General features: G+C 42.8%; 1 protein-coding gene across 3 annotated transcripts in view; it reads right to left on the bottom strand.

Annotated features, from left to right (window-relative positions):
- Positions 1–10,191: 10,191 nt before the first annotated feature.
- LOC140459648 (netrin receptor UNC5D-like) overlaps positions 10,192–24,928 on the bottom strand; it is a 453,166-nt gene continuing 438,429 nt past the window's right edge. For 2 of the 3 annotated variants that reach the window (XM_072553978.1, XM_072553980.1), the window contains exons 15-17: positions 21,653–21,820; positions 13,466–13,644; positions 10,192–12,394 (exon numbers count right to left, since the gene is read on the bottom strand). In XM_072553978.1, coding sequence (XP_072410079.1) covers positions 12,202–12,394; positions 13,466–13,644; positions 21,653–21,820 — 540 coding nt within the window. In that variant the 3' untranslated portion in view covers positions 10,192–12,201. The remainder of the gene's footprint in view (positions 12,395–13,465; positions 13,645–21,652; positions 21,821–24,928) is intronic. The other variant, XM_072553979.1, reaches the window with a different exon arrangement.

The raw sequence follows: 24,928 nt of genomic DNA, 5'->3' as shown, positions 1-24,928 counted from the left end.
ACCCATCATGTTAACATCAATTCCATTAAATAGTTGGCTGCTCATAGGATTACGTAGCACAGCAGACAGACATTCTCTCCATTGTGCCCTATTCTCCAACATAGCAGTCTCATCATCTTATCTCCCCTCCCCTTTTTTAAAAAAAAAACTCTGCAAATGTTTCTTTCCAAAGCAATCCCTACCATTTAAAGCAGGCATGATTAACATGATTTGCCTGCTTCAGGAATTTAATAGAAATGGGTTTATACGGTCTTCTCTGAAACAGTTACTTTTTGTGACAGATCTTTTGAGGCAGGGTGACAGTATCACAAATGACGGTCCCGCTATGAATGAATCTGGACGTGCTCCAGAGTTAATAGAGGGCCCCTGATACTCAATGCTTAAGGGTTGGTGTTGCCCTCTCCCTGTCTCTCTACCTCTCCCTCATTGTCTCTCTACCTCCCCTCCCTGGTTGTCTGCATTGCACTTCATGCATTTTGCATGTAATTTAATGAATTTAATCAAAACACAGTAGTTGTTAACAGACGCGAAAATATCACAAGTGATTTAATGCTGGGGAAAACAGAAGTTCAGTTGTGTGTAAGAGGACTTCTGGATAAAAAGGGAAAAAGAAGAAATGAACTGAGCCTCGATTATTGCGCCAAGACAATATCATTGACTATCACAAAAATCAACAAGGTAAAAACAATGACTGCAGATGCTGAAAACCAAATACTGGATTAGTGGCGCTGGAAGAGCACAGCAGTTCAGGCAGCATCCAACGAGCAGCGAAATCGACGTTTCGGGCAAAAGCCCTTCATCAGGAGGGCTTTTGCCCGAAACGTCGATTTCACTGCTCGTTGGATGCTGCCTGAACTGATGTGCTCTTCCAGCGCCACTAATCCAGTATCACAAAAATCAGCCTGGTTCAATGATGCCTTTGAGGGAAGAAACTGTGTCAACTTCTCACAGTCTGTCCCACACGTGACTCCAGAGCAACACCATGGTTAACTCTTAATTATCCTCTGAAATGGCTTTGCAAGTCACTCAAGTTCAAGAGCAATTAGGACCACACATGCTGGCCATGCCACTGACACTCACATCCCATGAAAGAATAAAGAAGAAAAACATGGAGTCAAGATACAGAGTGGCCATGCTTTGACTGAACAGAAGACCTGACCCAAGGGGCTGTATGGACTCCTTTTTCTGACGTTAGAATCAACGAAAGGAGCTCTCTCCACCTCATCTGCTTTGAGTTACTCTTCATGTGCAGACAAAGGGAAATATTCCTTGACGCACTTCAGCTTACGAACACTCATGAAGCTAACTGGGATGTTTTACATGTATTGAGGCAAAGACTTCCTAATGTGTGCTGTTTGACATGACCATCCAAGGATCTTGGATTGGATTGCCATTATCAGAGTCAGCCATGAACAAACTGCAATAATTACTTCACAGCGTTGTCAGCAAATATACTTTCACTCCTTCCAGCCAGACTGTTGGCAATATCAGGAGACAAGCTTCTCCTGTGAGTTCATCTAATTGTCTTTTCCAAAACAGAAGAATAATCCAAGCATCACAAGGATCAATGCCCAGAGGCAAAGCTGCAAATATCCAATGCACTTTGCTATTTCATTTTATATGCTCCACGCCCACTGGATTCAACATTGTCCATGCTTAGACCATCTGGGTGCACAGCCAAAGGGAGAGAGTGTGCACCCCTCATAAGGTTTCATAGGGCACACTTTACACTCATGTGATCTGCAAATTTGAAAGACAGAAAAGTGCTTGTATTTAAGAAGATTGCATTCCTAAATCATCTTCCACTGTGCTGAAGATGTTCGTCAGCACTTCAATGACATACTTTGAAAGTCACACACCATCAGGTTATGGTCCAAGAGGGTTATTTGGAAGTACAAGCTTTCGGAGTACTAATCCTTCATTACGTAGCTGGTGCTCTGAAAGCTTGTACCTCCAAATAAACCTGTTGGACTATCACTTGGTGTCGTGTGATTTTTAACTTTGTCCCACCCCAGTCCAACACCGGCACCTCCACACCTTACTTTGGTGTAGGAAGGATGGTAGCAAGTGCACACAAAGTATGTTCTGCCGTTTGACACTGTGACAATGACAAAGCAATTTATTTTTCAACTGAGGGAGAAATATTTGCCTTGATATTGAAGAGGATTCCCCATTTCTTCTTCAAAATTGTACCATGGATATCAGTGGAGAAAGCCTTTGGAATCTTGTTTTAATACTTCTCTTGAGAAACAGCATTTACATTTGAGTGCTCGAGTCTCTGGGAGAGCTAGAACACAAACTGACTCAGGCAGAATGTTGCAGACTGACACTGAGATCACCACTTTTCGCCACTTCAGGACACACACTTGCAACATCTGGGGTTACACAACAGTTGTGAAAAGGCTTCGTCCTGTGTTATGAATGAGGGTGACAGAAGCCTTGACAGCAAGGGCTTTTTGAGGGCACAAGGCCACAGAAGAAGACAGGTGTGACCCCCCTCCCTCATTTGGTGACTCCCCTCCCTTCATATATACTTTATCTTTCCTTGCTCTAGTCACTGAGTCAATTATTCCTCTTTTTCTCCAACGTTTTCATCCTCTTATAGGTGTGAGGATGCACAAGTTGTCTGAGAACTTCCTGGTCTATCATCCCTCGCAAACGTGTGCCCATGTATGGGGAAGAGACCAACACCTTTTGACAGTCTAACTCTGAACAGCTGCAAACCAAGTATTTTCCTTTTGTGTGTCCTCCTCTTCTATTCCTAACAATCCTGGTTATTTCCTGGGTGGCTCAGTGGTTAGCACTGCTGCCTCACAGCACCAGGGATCCGGGTCCAATTCCACCTCGTGCAACTGTCTGTATGGAGTTTGCATATTCTCCCCTGTCTGCGTGGGTTTTCTCCAGGTGCTCTGGTTTTCTCCCACAGTCCAAAGATGTGGAGCTTGGGTAGATTGGCCATGCTAAATTGCCCAAAGTGTCCAAGGATGTGCAGGGAAGGTGAATAAACTATAGGAAATGCAGGGCTGCAGGGATGGGATTGGCTTGAATGGGACACTCTTCAGAGGGTCATTGTGGACTTGATGGGCTGAATGGCCTGCTTCCACACTGTAGATATTCTACAATTTCATTCTAAAGACTGGTGCAAAGCATGAACATGAAAAAGATGTGGTGCAGGCAAAGGACCACCAATCTTCAGCATCTGGATACAAACTAGATCACCTCAACAAAATATTTCCGTTCATATTAATTTTCAGCGATTCTTACAGCCACTGATCAGTTGTCTGAGGAGGAAGGGAGTGAAATACAGCTAGAGGGATAAAGAACACTTCCAGCCACATTTTAATATAGTCAAACAGGCTTGTGGAAAATATTGAAAACAGTGATTTTTGACAATGAGAATTCGAGACACTTCTTTTTCTGATGCATTTAAAAGTTTTGACTGAATGAAAGCACATTTCTTTCTATTTATACAACCTGCTGGCTGGTTACAGCTCCAAACTTGTAAAAGGTGAATTGAAGATGAATAGCAGAAGATGGTCAACAAATACATACTGAGAGTCACGGAGGGACAAACTACAGTTCCAGATAAGATGGAGATGAGCAGAAGTATTTTCTTTCAGAGTGTCATTAGTCAATGAAATAGTGAATAGAGTCAAGACCACAACCAGAATTTACGAGGAATGGTTAGTAAGTTTGCAGATGATGCCAAAATTGATGGTATTTTCGACAACGAAAAATGCTACCTAAGATTACAAAAGCACCTTGGTCAATTGGGCCAAAGGGCTGAGGAGTGGCAGGTGGTCTTTAATTTGGATAAATGCAAGATATAGTGCATTTTGTTAAAATGAACAGGGGTAGGACTTGTACTGTTAATGGTAGGGCCCTGAGTAATATTGGCGTTAAACGGAGAGAACCTGGGGCTCAGGTACATAATTCATTGAAGTTTATGTCATAGGTGGACAGGATGGTTAAGAAGGCATTCAGCACACTTGCCTTCATTGCTCAGACCAGTGAATATAGGAGTTGGGATGCCATGGTGAGGTTGTACAGGATGTCGGTGAGGCCACTTTTGAAGTACTTTATCTCATTCTGGTTGCCCTAGTATAGGAAGGACGTTATTAAATTGGAGATGGTTCAGAAAAGATTACCATGACGTTGCTGAGACTGGAAGGTTTAAGTTATAAGGAGAGGCTGGGGTGTTTTCACTGGAGCAGAGGAGGTTGAGGGGTGACCTTACAAAAGTTCTTTTCCATAGGGTGGGGGAATTCAAAACTAGGGTGTATATTTTTAAGGTGAGAGGAGAAAGATTTAGAAGGGACCTGACGGGCAACATTTTCACACAGATGGTGGTTCATATATCAAATGAACTGCCAGAGGAAGTGATAGATGCAGATCCAGTTACAACATCTAAAAGACGTCTGAACAGGGGCATGAATAGGAAGGGGTATGGGGCAAACTCAGACAAGTAGGACGAATTTAGTTTGGGAAATTGCCTGGCGTGGAGATGTTGGACTTAAGGATCTCTTCACTTGCTGTGTGAATCAATTGAGCTGTGAGAGGAACTGGTGGAGGCTGGTACAATTACAACATTTAAAGGGCATGTGGATAGATATATGGATCGGAAGGGTTTAGAGGAATGTGGGCCAAGTGCTGTCAAATGGGACTCGATTAGTTTAAGATATCTGGTCAGTATGGACAAGTTGGACCGAAGGGTCTGTTTCTGTGCTGTACATCTGTACGTATGTACTGTATGACCTTGACAAAGGCAGTCAGCAATGGCAAGAAATGTTGGCCTTGCCAGGGATGTGCGCACCCCTTGGACAAATACGGAATAAATTACACAGAGCACTACACGGCTGAGAAGATCTTGTGTGATTGAAGCAGTGTGAATTCTCTAAATTTCGATCAGTCATCGGCCCTGAAAAGAATTTGGCTTTACTGCAGCAAATGATTTTTACCCTCCAACAATAGCTCACTGTGTTATCATGCGTATGCACTAGCCTAATTCCTGCTGAATCAGGAACCACATATTGTGTTTCAATAAAACATCTTAAATTGCACGACCAGTTTATGATTGAGATGGTAAACTCCTGTGTGCTAAGTAAGGTCGGCCCAAGCATAGTACGGGTACATGGCTGCAATTATCATCTCAAGCCAACAGGGGGAGGTAGGATCCTGCTAATGAGTATGAGAAGCTGTTGGATTTTACCTTCAGCGAAAACTGAAAAGAGGAATTGCCTGAAAAGTACTGAGTGGTGACACCTGCTTTATTTTTCACCAACTACCTCTCCTCGACTCTGCCCCTCTGGCCTGTGCATTTCTGCGAAGTTAGACTCCACATCAGAATCAGCTGCAGTATACAGTATACACTTCCCGAAAAGCTTTTTGATAAAATCACAAAGCAAAATAGCCTGGAACTGATGCTGTGCTTTACCCCTGTGTGGAAATTCAGTGCACTAAACTATGTCCCAGCTTGTCAAATGGAGAGATTTTAAGCTCTTTTATGTTGAATGGATTAACCCACTCACACAACGAGACGTCCTAGGAACCACTGAGTTGTCCAGTCTGCATTGGATAGACGGTGAATTTGAATTCACTGCTGCCACAGCCACTCTGCAGGACCAGGCTAACTCCTGAGCTCGTTCATTTCACAACGAGACATGATAACCACATCTTCTGCACTCAGCAGACGGATTTAATGAAACTGTTCACTTACAGACACTACATGCTGTTTCACCAGACATCCAACCCTACTCCACTGCACCAGAAAGAAATCGTGAAGCCAGCGTTGAGCGGTCTTCAGAAGAAGTCATCTTCAACTCGAGATGCGCAACTCACCTGCTGAGTATTTCCAGCATTTTCGATTCTTGTTTCATGAGTAAGTCCCCTTGTTGTTCTGTCTTGACTTTGATGGTGGACTGAAAGCTCATTGAGCTTCCTCATGAGTGCTCCTCCCATCACCCTCACCAGTGGGAGCAAAAAGAATAGCCTGGAGGAAAATAGCTCTTTTCTGCATCAATATGTCCCTCATGATCACAAGATGGATAGTGTCAGTGGTGGGGGGGGGGGTTGATGTGGGGTCAGCAGAGGGATTGAACAGAGAGAGAGATGAAGGGGATTCAGTTTTTATCAATCTCGAACTAAGTATATCGTAGTGCAAAAGGATACTTCCTTACTGTGTTGGAAAAGTGGTTGTAGATTCGGAAAACACTAATTACATGTACACTTCTTGTTGCCACCGAAAGGCAGCCAACATCATCAAAGGCCCCTCCTACCCCAGTCATAATCTCTTCAACCTCTTTCATCAGGCAGAAGATACACATATCAATACATTCAAGAACAGCTCCTTCCCCGCTGTTAATAGACATCTCACATTTCAAATGAAATATCGATCTTGCTTTTTGTGTGCTTTCTTTGGAGCCGCAGCCTTGTCTTCCTTACTCTATTCGATCACCCTCTGATCGATGTGTCTTTGTATGTTATGATCTGCTGTACTGCATGCAAAACAAAAGTTTTCACTGCATTTCGGTACATGTGACAATAATAAATCAAATCAAACATGTTGGGAGGCTGCCACCTTCGTTCTAAGCTCACTGACATGGCAAACATAATCCACTGTGTTGAACATTCAAAGATGTTCTTTAAACAATAAATCTCCTCATCTGTTTCTAGGCACTTGAGTTTCCTCACTCAGTGGTTGAATCTTTACAACTGTCCACCTACAGGGCTGTGGAAGCTCAGTTATTGAATCTGTTTGGACAGAGGTCAATAGATATCTACCTACTAAAAACATGAAGGGTTATGGGATAGTGCACAAGAATGGAGTTGGGTGTGGAAGATCAGCCATGATCTCACTGAATGGAATAGCCAGCTGTAACAGCTGAATGACCTATTCCCGCTCCTAGATATTATGCTGTTCTGTTCTGTTATTTCATTAACAGCACCTCAATGTATCTATGAATGCAAGGGTTAAGGTAATTCAGGCGCTGATGTCCAATTATTCTGCTCAAGGTGTGTGTTCTCATTAATGGGTGACTTTTGTCCCATGTTCTTGTGTCCTTCTGCAATTTTCCAGCAATTGTATGGCAGCTGTTGCCTGCATTCCTGACTCTTTCAAGATTCACAGAATCACAGATTCCCTGCAGTGTGGAAGCAGGTCATTTGGCCCATTGAGTCCACACCAATCCACCCACACCCACCCTATACCCGTAACCCTGCGTTTCCCACCCAGCTAATTCCCACCCAGCGTGCACATCCCGAGACACGATGGCCAATCCATCTAATCCACGCTCCCATGCACCAAAAGGTCATCTCTCATCTCTGCGATCACAGGTCTGACTGAGGGGTCGTGACCATTTCCAAGTCTTGAGACAGGGTCAATGCAGTACAACTTTGGAAAGCTACAGCGGATGGGCTCTGTGGGATCAGGATTTTCGACTTTAGGCAGGGCCTGGGACAGCAGAGGAGGAGGATTCCAGTGCACACACAGGGTTTTTGAGATGGATGAGGTCAATACACACACAGGTCTATGGAAAGGCATGTAGGCTGGGCCTTAAACTTTATGCACGAGTGGACAAGCAAAACAGTCAAGCAGTACGCAAAGGTGAGGGAGACGTTGAGGGTCAAGGCTCATTTATGACTTGCAGAGTGAGCCAGCTGCCTCAGATCAGAGGGGAAGGCACACAGAGGAGCAATGTGAAAAGCAAGGAAAATTACCCACTGTTACTTGTTTAACTTGTTCAAAAGGGGGGACCTTAATCAATATTTAAGCAATTAAATTCAAAAATGGTCATGAAAGTGCAAATTCACTCAGATATTCCAAGTGGTTTTATCATATTATAATTTAAAAGGGAGTCTTTGATTACTGATCCATTTAGAGGCAGTCTTCAGCAATCAGTTTGAGCAGCACTTCACTAATATATTTGCAGTGGTAATTCTTATGGGAAATTGAGGCCATTGATTCCCTTTCAATTTTGACTCTTTGTCTACAAGGTCTTAGCCCTCGAGAGCATGCACCATGAGGAAAGTGAGAAATATTTTCTGCATCATAGCAGTTGTTGATCCCTATAATCACTGCTTTAAAACCTGCAATCAGTTTTCAGCCACATGACTGCCATGTGTAAGGTTCTCACACACAATAAGCCACCAGAGACTCCCTCACAGGTCCTGGGATCTGTTGAATTGCAATCTTGGAATCAGGAAATGCCTTATGCGGGCTCAATTGTCATTCAAGACCTGGCCCCTGTTTTTTGATGCACTATAACAGTTGTGGACATCCCTGTGTGAACCGAAGGACTTGAATTTTTGTTCCATGTTCCAAGGCTAAAAGGGGTCCATTAATCATGGGCACAGTCCACTTTGCAAATCCCACTGATGACCATTGTTGTTTCAGGGCGGGGTGAGAAGTGGTTATATTTTATTTGTGCAGCCTTTTGGCAACACTCACTGCTCCAGAGGACAGTGGAGGGACCTAAAACTGAAAATAATTCATTGGAATTGTAAAGTATACATTAACCAATCTTTGAGCCGAGGCTGCCACTTAAATTGTTAATGAAAAGCCTTGATGCAAATCATTTTTTTAGTGACTGATGTTAATACGGGAATAAGGCATTTCCATTCACAAAGTAATTTCATTGAGCCTCCAAACTGACAGAAATATAGCAGTATAAATAAGACTATACAAAATATAATTCCTATAATTCAGAAGAGTCACAATTTGAATGAATGAAAATCCATTTAAAAGGATCATTTGAATACCAAAATAATTAACCAGATAAAGTAGTGAAAATCAGGCATGGTATAGAGTGGATGAACAGATCAACATCATCCCCTTTCCAACATTGGGCCTGGTTCAATGATCTCTGGCACCTGGGATAATTGAAATGTGGCTAGATGTTACATTGGCTGTCCTCCATCTTTTCTTGCAGTGCACCTTTTCCTGGTCTTTTCCCCCTGTTGGCAAACAAGCTACATGCCTGACCCCCCAGCTCCTGGAGATAACTTATAAATGAGAAGGGGACGACCAACAGGGAATACAAAACATGCACATGAGTAAATAACATGCACACCACGCAGATTACTACAAGCAACTATATTGTCACTAAATTTATCTTACTCTATTTCGATGAACTAATTCTTTTTTCTCTCCAATTCTTTCTCTCCCTCAAACTCTCCTTTACACCTACCTCAGCATTCTATTCCTTTCATATCTCCTGCTCTCCATCTTTATCTCATGAATCACTCGCTGATGGTTGTTTTTGTATCCCTTTAACTGCAACTGGACATTAAAGCAGCCTTAAATAAAAGAGGCAAAAAGAGATGGTTTAAATAAGAGTTTAGTGAAATCCCAAACTAAATGTCACAAATTTAATGCAACGCAATCCAAAAAGATTGCCTCAAAGATGCTGGTGGAATACTTGTTAAACCATCCACCAATCTTTGATCACTACAATGCTTTTCAGTGATAAATACCTCAAGAGGAAATGGGAAAAAATGACAGCTTGGTGGGGGTGGGGGGAGGCTAATAGCACAGTTCAGATGAAACAGCTGGTGTAAGTATTCACAAGGAACTAAGAGGAGAACTTTCGAGGAGGGAGGGAAGATTGTGGTATTTCTGGAAGGACAGAGGTGGAAGAATCATCTACAAGAGTGGAGTTAGGGAGAGCAAGCAGACCCTCATCAATGTAATCAAGTTCTTTGCTGAACTCTACAATGAGTGAGCAAGCCATTCAGTTGGATCAGCTGAAAAAAAATCTCCCTGCCTGACTACAAGATGGCTCACTGACCCTTCTCAAGGGCAACTGGGGAGCAGGAGCAAATACTGGTTAGTGACGCCCTCACCCTCTGAATGAGAGGAAAAGGATAAGAGACATTCAGGAGACGCATACACTTGGAAAGAAGGGCCAAATTGGGATGCAGGCAGACACAGAAGAGGGTTGGTAAGCATTGCTGAGAAATGCGAAATCAACACAATGTGGGACAAGAAGTGTGGGTGGGGGGAGGGGGGGGGGCACAAGGAGGTTTGACAATGGGTTGCGAGATAAGGCTGTAGCACATGGGTAAATCAAACACACAGCTCAGCATTCTCAGAACAATAACTGTTCACACTTCCAGTTCTATGGTTTTGCTCCTGCAACCATTTTGTCAATCCATGCACGATGGAATAGTCCATCAATGAAGACAAGGAGAAAATTCAAGACCCACAGAAACTTTATGATCATTTGTACACAAATAAAACCACAAGGGACCACCAGTCTGTGAAGTAACCCTTTACACGTGGACTTCAATAGAAATAGGGCTTTGCTGATTGATGAGCAGAATGGAGGCACCAGTAAATAGCTTACAAAATCCGTCAAGAGTTCAGCAGGTATACATACATCAGATGTGTATGAACAAGACAATATACACGAGGAACCAGAGAGAATGGATGAGTTGCTTAAGTTTAAGGGTGCAACAATTATTTCAATGATTATTTCAATTGATTAAACCAATTTGAACCAGAGTCGAAGAGGTCTCTCCTGCTGCTCCACCACCAGATCACTTAAAATAGATTTTCTTCCCTTTTAGACATTTTCAATATCCTTCACAAAAGTAAGGTTTTATAAAGGAAACAGAACAAAGAGACTGCAGTACTTGCAGGGCAAAAACTGCCTGCGCAATCATGCTTCACAGTTTAAACAACCCGTCACCAACATTGTAAAAATATGGCATAGCTGTACCAGTGAAGCTCTGCATCAGAAACAAGAGGCCACAACTGGTTGACCCTGGTTTTGTTTTGTCTGCACAACAGATCAGCATCTACACAAGGTTACACATCCACGTGCACTGGACATCACACACAGACAAGTGATTCACATTCGGGGTACGGTTACTGCTGAGAGAGGCTTTTTTTTTGAAGTAGCCACCGATCTCTCAGACCCCATGCCCCATCGTCATTCACGCCCAAAGCTGACAGAGTGTGGAGTTCATTCCTTCAGCAATAAAGGGTACATCACAAATTTTGTCGCTCTGTTTGGATTAGTTTGATTGTTGCAGATAGAGAGGACTGCAGTCTGCTAATTCCCTAGCCCAGAAAGGTTGGTGGGGGAAGGCCGGGTGCATTACTAATTGCACAGATGTGCACAATGTGACTGTTCAACAAAATGTGCACTGCTAGTTGTGTGCTTCTAAACAAGTCTTCAGATCTTACAGAGTCAGTGAGGTGTGTTCTTTTTTATCTTTCAATGAAGAGGATGTTTGACTGAACTAGGAACTTGGAGGTGGGTGGTCAAGTGATGAATTTTTCAGTGGTCCACTCAAAGAGCGTTGGTCACACGACCTGTTTGAAAACCACTTGTTTCTGAGGTAATTTAACAAGCTTATATCACTGATTACCTCCCTGCTTTACAGCACCAGAGAATCACTTACTTATAAATGGATTACTGCCCTTGCTTAATAAAATAACTTCACGGAGACCGACATCCCATCAACAAATCACTCTTTATTTACATACGGAGAATCTTTGACACTGATCCAGCTCCCACAGAGCCATCTCTCAGAGTGAACAGAACCCCTAACACACCTGTTTATATCTGTCAGACAGGGCTCCCTGATTGGACCAGGTTAACAGCCCCAAGTGGGGAACTCAGATTCTGTGAGGTCCACCCGGCTGAGCTGGTTACAGTCACTACACTTAACTCACAGCCACCAGAGCAACAATTGATGTTTCGGACCCAGTGCAGTCAACAGTAACCAAGAACTCAAAATACTGATTATTGACAACGGCTTGCTCTCTTCACTGCCACAGGGCGAGGCTGAAAGGTTGCCTTCAATAAACAGTAGTATGCAATCATTTAAGTTGGGAAGTCCCTCAGAGCTTTAGAGGATTTCGGATGCACCTCTGAAGTAACAGCGGGATGTAGCGGGGTGTAATTCCAGGGATTTTCCAGTCAAACTATGAATGCTTTTTTTTTGTAGCCAATCAACAAATTGTTGATTAAATTGGTCTGATAAATTATAATTGGTGCACCCTTGTTCGAAGTATTTACAAGTAAATTTCTATTTACATACACATCCAAAGATCTGGACAGTAAACCATATTTCATTTCCTGAGAAATCTTTCCGATATTGTGACTGAGCTGAACTTGCTCAGGGGTGAGCTGAACCCACTCAGGGGTGAGCCGAACCCAGAGTCCTCCTGGAATAATGGCAAGGGGTTCTGATTCATCCACCGTAGTTGTAGTCTGATTCATCACCGTCGCCTTCAGCTGTCATTGAGGCAGGGCACTGGATCCTGCCTATTTCCTCTAGAGCACTGGCCAGAGAGTCAAGGTCTCTGTCATTTTGATGCTGTGCCTCCCATATGTCCAAGATTGTACCAGCGGGGCTGCTTTTAACTGCAAAGTAACTCAGGTTCCTACAAAGCAAGAAAAAAAAGAAAGACCACACTGAGAAGAATTGAGCATTTCCACAGCCTGATGACACCAGTCACTGCACACATCCTAACTGGCCAGTTGCCTGCAATTTCTGGGACAATTTTAACAATTGTTGACAACGAGGAGAAATGGACAGTGGATGCTTGCTTCCAATTTCTCTCATTCTGTTGTACTATCCAAAAACAAAATTATTTCTTAATTTTGTCACCTAGACAGGGGACAAAACGTTTGCAAGACAAATTCCCAGCTCGGCGAACAGAACCACAACAACATTATTTCTTAAGGTCTCTTCAGAAATCTCACATATGAGGGGACTGAGATCCCTACAATCTGTCACATTATACAAAAATTGACAGGCTTAATGACCTTTGCTTAATGATCCTACCTTACCTACATACACACATATTTTTAATCAGACTACCCAGACACATTGTGAAACACCAATGGGGCAGTTGGGACTTGAATCTGGACTTGTGGCCCAGAGGTAGGGACATTGTCACTGCACTACAGAAGAACTCATTTCATGGTATAAGCTGGGACTAAGTACAGTCGTCTGCTGGCTAGGGCATGATCAAGGTGGACAATGATGCCTCCATACTAGAATGGCCTGCCAGAGTTTAATATCTCGGTTGAAAAAGAGCTGAAATTTGACAGATCAGGTGAGGCTGTGTGGCCAGATATTGTTGCAACACTGCAAACGGTTTGGTGCAACCTTCTTTAGTTGCCATGCGGTAAAAGCATGTCAATTCATATGACCAGAGAGACAGTGCACACTCTGGTTCTTAAAATGTTCCACCCAAGGTCATTCTACACCAGTAGCTGACAGCAATAAAACCTAGGCCTTTGTGAGTGCCTTTCTCTGATGGACTTATCTGGGTCCTGGCATGCTGTGATATGGCTGCTGTATACAGACTTCGTCATGACACTCTGAATACTCCGTTCTTTTTCCAGGCAAGATTAAGCAAACTTGACCTCAATGAAAACCAATGAAAACCTTTGGAAAGGAGACAAATCACTAGTTCACCTGGTTAATTTGCTTTGGTTCGACTCACCTGTCTATGTGGAGTTTTTGTGCTAAGAGTCGCCAGTCTTTGCCTGAAGCACTGGGAACATCAAAGGTGGTACAGATCTTCTGTCTGATGGAATATGGGATCTTAAATGCTTTGGCACCTGCTAACGTGGCCACATCACTTGCTGCTTGTGCACAGAAGTGAACAGCTTCTCTCTCATCCTGTAAGAGCAGATAGAGTACATTTAAAGTTCATCTCCAAGTCCAAAGAACTGTCAAATTATGATTAAGGCAACTTTTAAACTGACTGCAAATTTTTCCCACAGGAAACCTGGAGGCTACTCCCTCTCTCAATGTGACTGCAGAAATATGGTGCAGGACAATCTTCCTGGTAATGTATTCTTTGAGAAATACCTATATGCATAAAGCGTTCATTAAGACCTCAAACAATCCTTGAGAATAAAGTAAGTACAGGTGACTGAAAGATGTTGGGAATGCCGCATTGTACCAAATTTGTCTCGTGTCCCTCTAGCCAGAACCACTTCCAATCAGCTCATAGACACACACTAGTTGCAATGAGGTTGACAGGATACTCTGATTTCATTCATGCACTCTTGGTTCCAAATCTCACAAGAATATCTCATTCCAATAAATTCTCAAGCCATATCCTTACTGGAAGATTTAAGCATTAAGCTGATGCAAAAGAGATTGGAGAATGTCGAGCATTTTAAAAATGATTTCCAATTGTGCTTATGAAGGCTCCTCAAAGGAAGGAAGAAAATAATCAATTTGATCCCTTCTAAAAATGCTCCAGTAGATACGTCTCATAGAGACTTTCTATTGTTTTTACTACTGATGATTATTAGACTTCGGCAACACATTTCATGATGAAGAGACTGTGCAGATGGCAACATCAAAGCTTGTCTCCTTGTGGAACTCCAGTCAAGTGAGAGGGAAGTGTTTACGCTTCTTCAACTCGGATTATGGCAACTATCAATGACATCTGTATAAACTCCCCCCAAGGAAGGTCACAAAAAAGGCACATTGTTACAGAAACGAGTGGAGTTTCTCTTGAGAAAGGAATGTCGGTGAATCCAAGAGTCTTCTGCAATCCTGACGACAAATGTTCTTTTCTCAGTATGTTGGCTGTCCGGGACATGGCTCCCCAGGGAAACGTGTCCATCCCATCATGATTCTTGAAGAGTACAGTCTCATTGTTGACTTGACACTGGACCAGAGATCCATAGATTTGAATAGTAATTTGGTAATGTGAATTTAAATGACAATTTTAGAACTCGCGTTGAGTGGGAAATAAAATCTCGAAACAACAACACACACAAAATTGGATTGCTCAACACTTGTTCACCATGAAACTGTAATTGATCCATTCTGCTCCCTGTGTGTTTGATTCGGAACCATCCTCTGAAGTAACTCTTTTGTATCAGCAATGGGAGACTTGGGATTAGTTATAACTTGCATTTAAATGTCACCTTTTACGGAGGAGAACATCCCAAGATGTACAACAGTGTGATGAAAAAGTAATGTGACACCAAGCCATTTAAGGAGATATTAACATTTTGAGTTAATGATCCTTTGTGACAAATGCAAGATTTTATCAGGTTGTTATGTTTTGGAACTGTGTCAGTAAATTAGGGGACAATAGTTGAATGCGAGCGATCACATGACCTGTTTTGAATTCTCTCGGTGGTGTGGTTGATTAAAACTTTAGAAGGTGGGAGGGATCTATGGTTGATAAGTAACAAAATGGAAGATGTACCTACAAATAATGCCCCAAGCGGCTGTGCTGATGTTGGATTAACTCTTTCCAACTGACAACGAGGTGCAAAGAATGTCAGAATTTGGGAATGGTTACACTTTAAACTGTCGATTTAATTCCAAATAAAATGAAATTGAGAACAGGGTTCTGGAGGATAACTAATTCACACATCCCTGCAGATACAAGACTTATGAGATTCGTGTTGGCATAAACTGGGGAAATGTACACAGCAAGCCATTGCAAAATAACCTTGTGAACTTCCCTTTTTATAAGGGTGAACCAGTGGCCAGCACTGCTGTCTCGCAGTGCCTGGGACCCAGGTTTGATACCAGCCTTGGGTGACTGTCTGTGTAGAGTTTGCATATTCTCTCCATGTCTCTGTGTGGGTTTCCTCTGGGTGCTCTGGCTTTCTCACACAGTCCAAAGACATGCAGGTTAAATGGATTGGCCATGTTAAATTGCCTCATGATGTCCAGGCATGTGCAGGCTAGATGGGTTAGTCATTAATGTGAGGATAGTGTGGGATGTTTTTTAAGAGGATCAGTGCACTCTTAATGGGCTGAATGGCCTCTATCTGCACTGCAGAGATTCTATGATTCAGTGAATGTCACAGACAGGCTTAGTGTGAAGGAATCCAAGAGAAAGAAAGCTTTTTCTGAGTCCTGTGTTCAGTTCTGGTCACCCTGTAATCACAGTGTTATTATTAAACTGGAGAGGATTCAGAAGAGACTTACTGGGATGTTGCTGGGAATGGAGGCTTTGAGTTATAAGAATAGGCTGGATAGATTGAGTGTTTATTTTCCACTGGAGCATGGGGGGTGCAGATAAATAAGGTGAATGGCAAGTGTGCTTTCCCTTGGGTGAGGATTTCAAGTCGAGAGGGCATATTTTCAAGGTGAGAGAAGAAAAATTTTAACAAGACATGGTGGCAATTTATTCCCACAGAGGGTGGTTTGTGTGTGGAATGAACTTCCAAAGGAAGCGGTAGATACGGGTGCAGTTACACTGTTTGAAAGACATTCAGATCAGTACATGAATGAAAAATGTTTGTTTGTTGCACAGGCAGGTGGGATTAGTTTAGTTTTGGATTAGTTTAGTTTTGGATTCGTTCAGTTTGGGATTAGTTTAGTTTGGGATTATAGTTGGCAATGGACTGGTTGGACCGAAGGGTCTGTTTCCATGCTGTGCGACTCTGACTCTATAAGAGAAAGAAAGCAGCAGTTCATTATTCATCACACAAAATATAAGTGGGAAGCCTCAAGGTTGGAAGTTGGAAGTTTCACATATGTTTGGCTTGAGGGAGGAATTTCATCACAATACACATTGTGCAAGTCCATTCAGTAATTATAAATTATCTGGCTGGGAAAGGCAAAAGGAGCTCAGTATCATTGGAGAACAAAGCGTCCACTTAATGTACAGATTAAAGAATAACTATAAAGGGAGATTTTCAGGTATTTTACACGTTAAGCAGGGGATTTCTTTTTTCCTGCTGAATATCAACTATGTTTCTCTCCAAACGTGCTAACTGACATGCTAAGTACTTGGAGAATTCTCTGTTGTATTTCAGGGTTCCATCATGCTATTTCCCCTGGAATGTCAGAGGCTGAATGGTACCATTGTAGAAGTTTATAAAATCAAGAGGGGCATGAATAAGTGAAATAAGCAAGGTCTTTATGCCAAGGTTGGGGAGTCCAAAACTAGAAGGCAAAGGTGAGAGCGAAAAGATTTAAAAGGGACCTGAGGGGTAACGTTTTCATCCAGAAAGTGGTGCATGTATGGAATGAGCTGACAGAGGAGGAGGTGGAGGTTGGTACAATTAAGACATTTAAAAGGGATCCAGAAGGGCTTATGATTTGGAAGGATTTACAGTGATATAGGCTAAATGCTGGCAAATGGGACTAGATTAATTTGGGATGTTATGAAGATGTAGGGGTAATATACCTATAAGAGAGTTGAAAAGCTAGCAAGGACTTAGAGATGCACAGAGAGTCTGGAACAGGGTAACAATGTGACATTTGGTCAAACAGCTAAGAGCTATGTTTCCAGAATACAATAACAAATTTCGATTTGGCCAATCAGTTCAAATTATGCCCCAAGTTACCAAAATCCAATCAAGTTGAATTTAGTATTTTGGTAATTTTAAAACCAATGAAATGATCTGATGTTTTGGTGTATAAATATCAGACATTCTGAACAGTTACCCAGTGCAGCAAAGAGCAGCCAGCACCAACAACTGGAGAGGCTGCTTGCTGAAAGATCTGCTCTCTTAAAGGTACCTTTATCCATCAAAGAGCTGGGAAGCAGAATCCCAAAGAAGAAGAGAAGACAGAGGAAAACATACAGAGGATATTCGGCAAAGCTGGTTTTGAAAAGTGATTCTATTTTTTGTAAATCGTAATCGGGATTTTTTATCGGACCAGTATTATAGAGGGGAAGGTAATAGATAGGTTTAGAGAAAGGAGTTGCAAATAGTTGCCAGTTAATTATTCTCTGTTCGATTTTTTTAAAAGTTGGTAATTTTTACTTTAAATAGTGACTCTTGAGATAGTTCTTTGCCTCTTGAATTTTAACAGATTACAGCACAGGGTGAATCTTTTCTGTGTTGCTCATTTAAATTAGCAGAAGGGTTTACCCCGTGTTGTAACAAGGATATCTAGTCAGTATGGACGAGTTGGACTGAGAAGTCTGTTTCTGTGCTGTACATCTTTATGACTCTATCAGAAGCATCTTAGATTTGGTTTGGAAACATTGACACAGATGACAGAAAGATGAGTCCATATGATAGGTTTCAAAATATGCGTAAGGGGAGGTACAGAGAGAGGCAGACAGCCTTAGGGAGGTCAGTCTGGAACCTTGGGCCTGGACAGCTGAATGCAGTGGTACTATTATGGATTACCTAAAACTGGAAATGACGACAAGGCCAGAATTGGAGTTCCACACTGATCTTAGAGAAATTGCAGCTGGAAGAAATCAGGGAGACAGGGACGGGTTGGGGTGGAGAAATTTGAAATTGAGGGAGGAAGAGGATTTTAAAACTGAGCAGTTGCTATATGAGGAGCCAATGAGAAGTCAGTGAACATGAGATGATGGGTTATCTGGACTTGCTCTAAGTTCAAAATGACATGACACCAGGTTATAGTCCAACAGGTTTATTTGAAATCATAAGCTTTCAGCGCGGTGCTCCAGGTGGTCACCTGGCGAATCGGCAGTGCTCCAAAAGCTTGTGATTTCAAGTAAGCCTGATGGACGATAAGCTGGTGTCGTGTGACTTCTGACTTTGTCCAAGCCAATCTAACACCGGCATCTCCACATCATTGCTGCAAGTTCCGATGACTGACTCCAGAAATTTAGATAAGCTCAAGTTTATGAAAAGTAGGAATGCCGGTCAGGAGAGCATTGAAATACTCCAACCATAGAAACATAGAAAATAGGTGCAGGAGAACACCATTCATCCCTTCGAGCTGTTCCCCTGTTCATTATGATCACGGCTGATCATCCAACTCTGGAACCCTTCTGGAAATAAAATGCATTAGGATATCAGCAGAGTGGCACAGTGGGTTAGTGGTTAGCACAGATGCCTTGGGTTTGATTCCACCCTCAGGCGGCTGTCTGGCTGGAGTTTGCACATTCTCCCCTTGTCTATCCAGGTGCTCTAGTTTCCTCCCACAGTCCAAAGACGTGCAGGTTAGGTGGAGTAGCCATGACAAATGCAGAGTTACAGGGGTGGGATGGGTCGCTCTTTGGAGGATCTGTGTGTGAGTACCAGAACTAAAAGATTAGAAGGCATTTCAGGTCTGGGCTTTGGTCATCTGTTGGGGTGGCTCAGTGGTTAGCACTGCTGCCTCACAGCACCAGGGACCTGGGTTTGATTCCAGCCTCGGGCGACTATCTGTATGGAGTTTGAACATTGTCCCGTGTCTGTGTGGGTTTCCTCTGGGTGCTCCGGTTTCCTCCCACAATCCAAAGACGTGCAGGTTAGGTGAATTAGCCATGCTAAATTGCCCATATTGTTCAGGGATGTGTAGGCTAGATGCATTAGTCAGGGGAAATATAGGGTAATATGGGAGTGGGAGTAAGAATGGGAGTGGTCTGGGTGGGATACTCTTCGAGGGTCGGTGTGGACTTGTTGGGCCAAATAGCCTGTTTCCACATTGTAGGGATTCTATGATATACAGTCTGAGGTAGAGCAGAAACAAGTGACATTACGGAACTGGAAGTAGACAATTTTGTTGCTGGGTAGATATGTGGTTGGTCTTACCAGCAATACCCTGTTCATAAAGTTTATGAAAGATCATTTATAATGCATTAGTTTGGAAAACACCAATTGTGGAATGTGTATTCTGATAAAATGTTCATTAAGCACAGCTGAGGATTGCCGATATATTGGTGAGTGTGTGGCTGAAGGAGGCTATATTGGAAAGAGCTGAGCTTCATTTAACCACTGGACACACATCATCCTCTGCAAATGGAAAATTTTCACAGAGCATCTGGATCTATGTTGGCAGAAATATCTGACACTGCAGAACCTGAGTTAATCCATATGCAAGTCTGATCGAATCTGTCAGGCAGCTCCTGTCAAGGTCGAAGGGAAGGGTCACGATGCAGAATCAGTGTAGCTGAGATTCAGAAGAATTAGTCATCATGTACTTGACCTCATGCACAATCACAACTGGGATTATTTCACCTTGTGAGCAAAGGATCTGAAATTGTGGACTCCTTCACAGCATGCTTTGCAATAAAAAACAAAGTAAAACCTGAAAGAACTTCTTGTAAGGAATATGAAAAAGTATACCTCGCCCTGAAATAAAAATGCATATTTCACAGAATGGTACAGCACAGGAAGTGGGCCATTCAGCCCATCATGCCTGTGGCAGGTTGTTTAAAAGACCTTTACAATGAACCCCAATTCTCTGTCCTCACACCGTCATCCTGCAAGATCTTTCCTTTCAAGGACTGATACAAACTCTTTTTGGAAGTTATTGTTGTGCCTATTTCCACCACATTTTCAGGTAGCATGTTCCAGGCTGCACCATACGCTGTGAAGTGACTCTCCCCCTCATGCCTCTGGGCTCCTGCGTCAATTATCTTCCATCTACATCCTCAAGCTTTCGACGCTTCAGCCACTGAAAACATTTTCTCCTTGTTTACCCTTCCAAAAACCCTTTGAGAATATGAACAACTCCTCAGCTGCTCACATGAATTCTCCAGCGAACTGAACTCCTTCATCCTTGGCACCAGGTACAATGATAGAAAACATTCTCTGTGACCTTTCCAAGGTTGTAGCATGCTGATAGCTAAAGCTGTATGCATTGCACCAGGGTAGACTTTAACCTTGTTGCTGGATATAAAACAATCAAGTTGTGTCTTTCATATAATTAGCAGAAAACCTGCAACACCAATCTTGTGTTGAATGGTTGAAAACCTATCCCACAATTTCATTAGGATGTTTCCCTGTACCAGGTATCTTCGAATGGTATTAACTTCAAGTAGGGACAGAATCCGGGAAAGATTTCTTCCTTTACAGATTGAATTGGGAGCAGCCACATTCAACAGTGGAAGCCAGCTGGGCTTGAAATTGGCTCAAGAGCCAAAGCTTTGAGGCTGGAAGTTATCTCCTGAGGAGGTACCTGGTAGAAAAAGGTCAGAACATGATGGATCAGACACATAATAAATCAAGACAAACTGTCAACCTAAGGAGACGTATCTTCTCTGCCTGACAGGTTTGTTTAAAACCACGACAGACATCGGCCCAGGAAATATGAAAGAATTGACCCCAGTGGTTGTAGGATTGATCAGGAGAGAACACAGATTTTAGACAACTTGCAGAAGCACCAGAGGTGACAGGTGAAAAAAGCTGATGCAATAAAGGATTAGGATTTCTATTCTGCTGCCTGTCACAGTCAGTTGAGACCAATTCGATTGTAACTTCCAATGGAGTGACAAATAAGTATTTTAGAGAGAAAAGTAGCAGGGAGTAAGGCTAGCGATTATCTTTGAAAGTAATTTGATGGGCCAACCGGCCTCCATCTCCATTGCACTGATAGTGAGTGTGTTAAAATTCACCCAGTGAATCCAAGTTGCTGTGGCAACATGCACTTTAGTTTGTACTTTGTCACCTGGAGCTATGGGTGGTGATGGTTGAGGTGCCAGCTTCTTTCCTTCATGCAGTCAACCAGGAGGTACTCCCCTTTCTACTGCCAGTCAATCGCTTTTGTTGAAAGGATTTGCAGGTTGATGCTGAGCCCACGTGGCCACGTAATGAACTCAGTTTCCTTTGTCGTCAGGTTTCAGGGCCTCGGACTCGAACCTGGAACATTTGGCCCTGAGGTACAGTAAGCTACACCTGGAATCACTGGCACCTTCTCAGGACTACTTCTGTAACTTGGCTACCACAATGAATCAAGTCCAGCCTGAAATCTATGTTCACTGGGAAAATGTTGTTATGAGGTTTACCTCAAGGATGGAGGTGCTGAGGTGAAAGATCTGCTCATCGCCTTTCAGCTGCCGGATGCAGATCTTGCAGGAGAAGTGTGTGGTAGCTGAGTTGAATCTTTCCACTCTAAAGGCACACGGCAGGGGCTGCTGGTTCCTGCACCAGATATGGGAAAAGGCAAATTCCTGCTGGAGACAGAAGCCAGAATCAGACTCCCTGAGGAAAATATGTAATACGAAACATATACATTGACATTAACAAGAGTAGAACAGGTTATTTTTCTTCTGCTGCAGCCCTGGACCTGAAGGATGGGAGAGAATTTAATGACATTGAAGATTCAACTGCAAGGGCATATAGTGAAGATGTTTTTGATGATCAAATGCCTGAATAACACACCTGAAAGCAAAGTGATGCTGTATTGCCATGAAATGTAACAACCAAGCAAAACAGAGTAATTCACGGTCTCCTTCTGTGGCAAGGTAAAAACAATGACTGCAGATGCTGGAAACCAGATTCTGGATGAGCGGTGCTGGAAGAGCACAGCAGTTCAGGCAGCATCCGAGGAGCAGTAAAATCAACGTTTCGGACAAAAGCCCTTCTGGAGACAGTGAGGACTGCAGATGCTGAAGAGTCAGAGTCGATAAGGTGTGGCACTGGGAAAAGCACAGCAGGTCAGACAGCATCCCAGGAGCAGGAGAGTCGATGTTTAGGGCAGGACCCTTCATCAGTCCTGATGAAGGGCCCTGCCTGAAACGTTGACTGTCCTGGTCATCGGACAGTGCCACACTTTATTGGCTCTTCAACGGCACATTCCAAACCCATAACCTCCACCAATGAGAGGGACAACGGCAGTAGATGCATGGGATCACCCCTGCTTGAAAGTTTCTGTTCAAGCCATTCACTATCCTCATCGTTGTTCCTCCACGGCCGCTGGGTCAAAATCCTGAACTCCCATCCTATTTGCACTGTGGGTACTTGTACACCTCCCAAACTGTAGCAATTCAGGAAGGTAGCTCATCACTACCCTGTTAAGGACAAATAGGGATTTGCAATAAATGCTGGCCGAACCAGCACTGCTCACATTCCATGAACAAATACTAACAAATGGAAATGTAGAAGGGCTTCGAGTTTAATTCTGTGGAAACTATCAGACAAGAGGTTCAAGAGTCAACTGACAACTGGTGGTCGGAAGATTATATTTAAATAAAGATCCAGACTTATCCTTATTTGTGGAGAGAATCTTCAAAAGAATTTGGTTAATGGACAAAAAAATGGCACATTTTGTGATACACACATCAGTTGCTGGGGACAATATCTGTCTCCTCACACATAAAAATATAAAAGTTAGGATCAGGAGTAGACCACTTAGCCAGTCAAGTCCCCTCTTCATGCAAAAACATAGTTGGTCAGATGGCGATCCAAACTTTCAAGTTTTCATCTCTCTCCTTAAGTCCTGACTGCCTTGTCAATAAACATTTTGCCTAAGTCAGACTTGAGTACAATCCAATAACAGAACTTCCAAAACTCTCTGTGGAAGACAATTCCGCACACGAACAATCCTTTGAAAGAAGAGGTTCCTCCTCGTCTTCATCTTACATTGAAGAGCCCTTACTTTGAAATTGTGCCCCCTCTATTTCTCGATTACTCCATGAGCATTCCTCAAGCTGCTAACAAACCACTTTAATGATAGAAATGTCAACCCAGTCAATGAGCTCCAAAGCAGGTGAAGCTCCATGAAAGCCTTCCAGGAAAATAAGTTCTCCCAAAATTGATCTGCAAGACTGTGCGAATCATAAACGTCCTCACTGTTGGCAAAATGTTGTATATATTAGTCTGTAAAGTTGTTTATAATTTTTTTAAGAGAGAGCCATAGATTCATCTCGCCCTTCCTCCACATCACAGTTCCATCCCATTCACCCACCACTCCGGTGCTCGTTGTCCTTCATGAGCTGTTGCTCAAACAATGTAAAGTTTTCAACCCAATTTTCAATTCTCCCCTCCAGCCTTACAACCTTCCAGGATATCTGGACTTGTCTAGCTTTGAGCTTTAGAGGAATCTCTTATTTTATTGGGGGGACATGCCTTCACTGCTTCTGCTTCTGCTTTGGTCTTGAAATACAAACTGTCAAACCTATCTAACTCTCTCTAATACTCTCTTCCTTTAGTATGCTCTGAAGGACCTACCTCTCGCATCAAGCTTTTAGTTCTCTGCTCTAATATTGACTTTTCTGAGTTAAGTGTTAAATTATACTTCACAACGCTCTTGTGATATGCCTCCAGATATTTCATTATGCTAAGAGCACTAGATAAACATGAGCAATTATTTGAGACTCCTTGTAGTCAGAAATTATCCTGATACCCTCAACCTATAATATTTATTAAAGATCAGTAGTATTTGTGGAGAGAAGCTACAAAAGAATTAGGTTGCATGGACAAAAAAGGCAGCTGAATGTTGAAAATTTTGTGACACACAAATTGGATGCTGGGTCGCACGGTGGCTCAGTGGTTGGCAGTGTTGCCCTACAGTGCCAGAGACCCAGGGTCGATTCCACTCATGGGCAACTGTCTGTGTGGAGTTTGCACATTCTCCCTGAGTCTTCCTGGGTCTCTGCCAGGTACTCTGGTTTCCTCCCACAGTCCAATGATGTACAAGTTAGGTAGACTGGCCATGATAAATTGCCCATAATGTTCAGAGATGAGTGTGTTCGAAATGGGAAATGCAAGGTGTCAGGAATAGGGTAGGAGGATGAGCCTGCGTGGGATGTCCTTCAGAGGGTTGATGTGGACTCGTTGCTTTCACATTGTATGGATTTTATGCAACATCAAATATTTATGCTTACTGAGTACAGTGGTAATTCTGTGCCTTTGCTGAACCACACTACATGCAGCCTGGATGTCCCATTTGAGTATGTACTTCTGAGCCCTTTATCCACTATATACACAAGATTACCAACTCCTAACTCCACAGCAGCACCTCGGTCCCTTCCCGCCAAATGAACATACATATAAAACTATGAATCAAGAGCAGAAGTGGGATATTTAGCCCCTTCAGACTGCTGTGCCTCAGCTGATATGATTGTGGACCAAACTGCACTCCGATATTCACCCACTATACCATCTGAATCCTTTACCAATCAAGAGTGTCTCTTAGACAGCTTCAAAAATATTCAATGACACTGCCTCCACTGCTGTCGGATGAAGAAAATTCCACAGGCTGGGAACTCCCAGGGAAAAGAAAATCCCCTTATTTCTCTCTTAAAGGGAAACCCCTCCATTTGTAACCTGTTTCCTCTCAT

This window comes from Chiloscyllium punctatum, chromosome 35 (assembly GCF_047496795.1).
Source record: "Chiloscyllium punctatum isolate Juve2018m chromosome 35, sChiPun1.3, whole genome shotgun sequence".
Lineage (NCBI taxonomy): Eukaryota > Metazoa > Chordata > Chondrichthyes > Orectolobiformes > Hemiscylliidae > Chiloscyllium > Chiloscyllium punctatum.
Note: the sequence above shows the minus strand (reverse complement) of the source record. Positions and strands in the feature narration are given on the sequence as shown.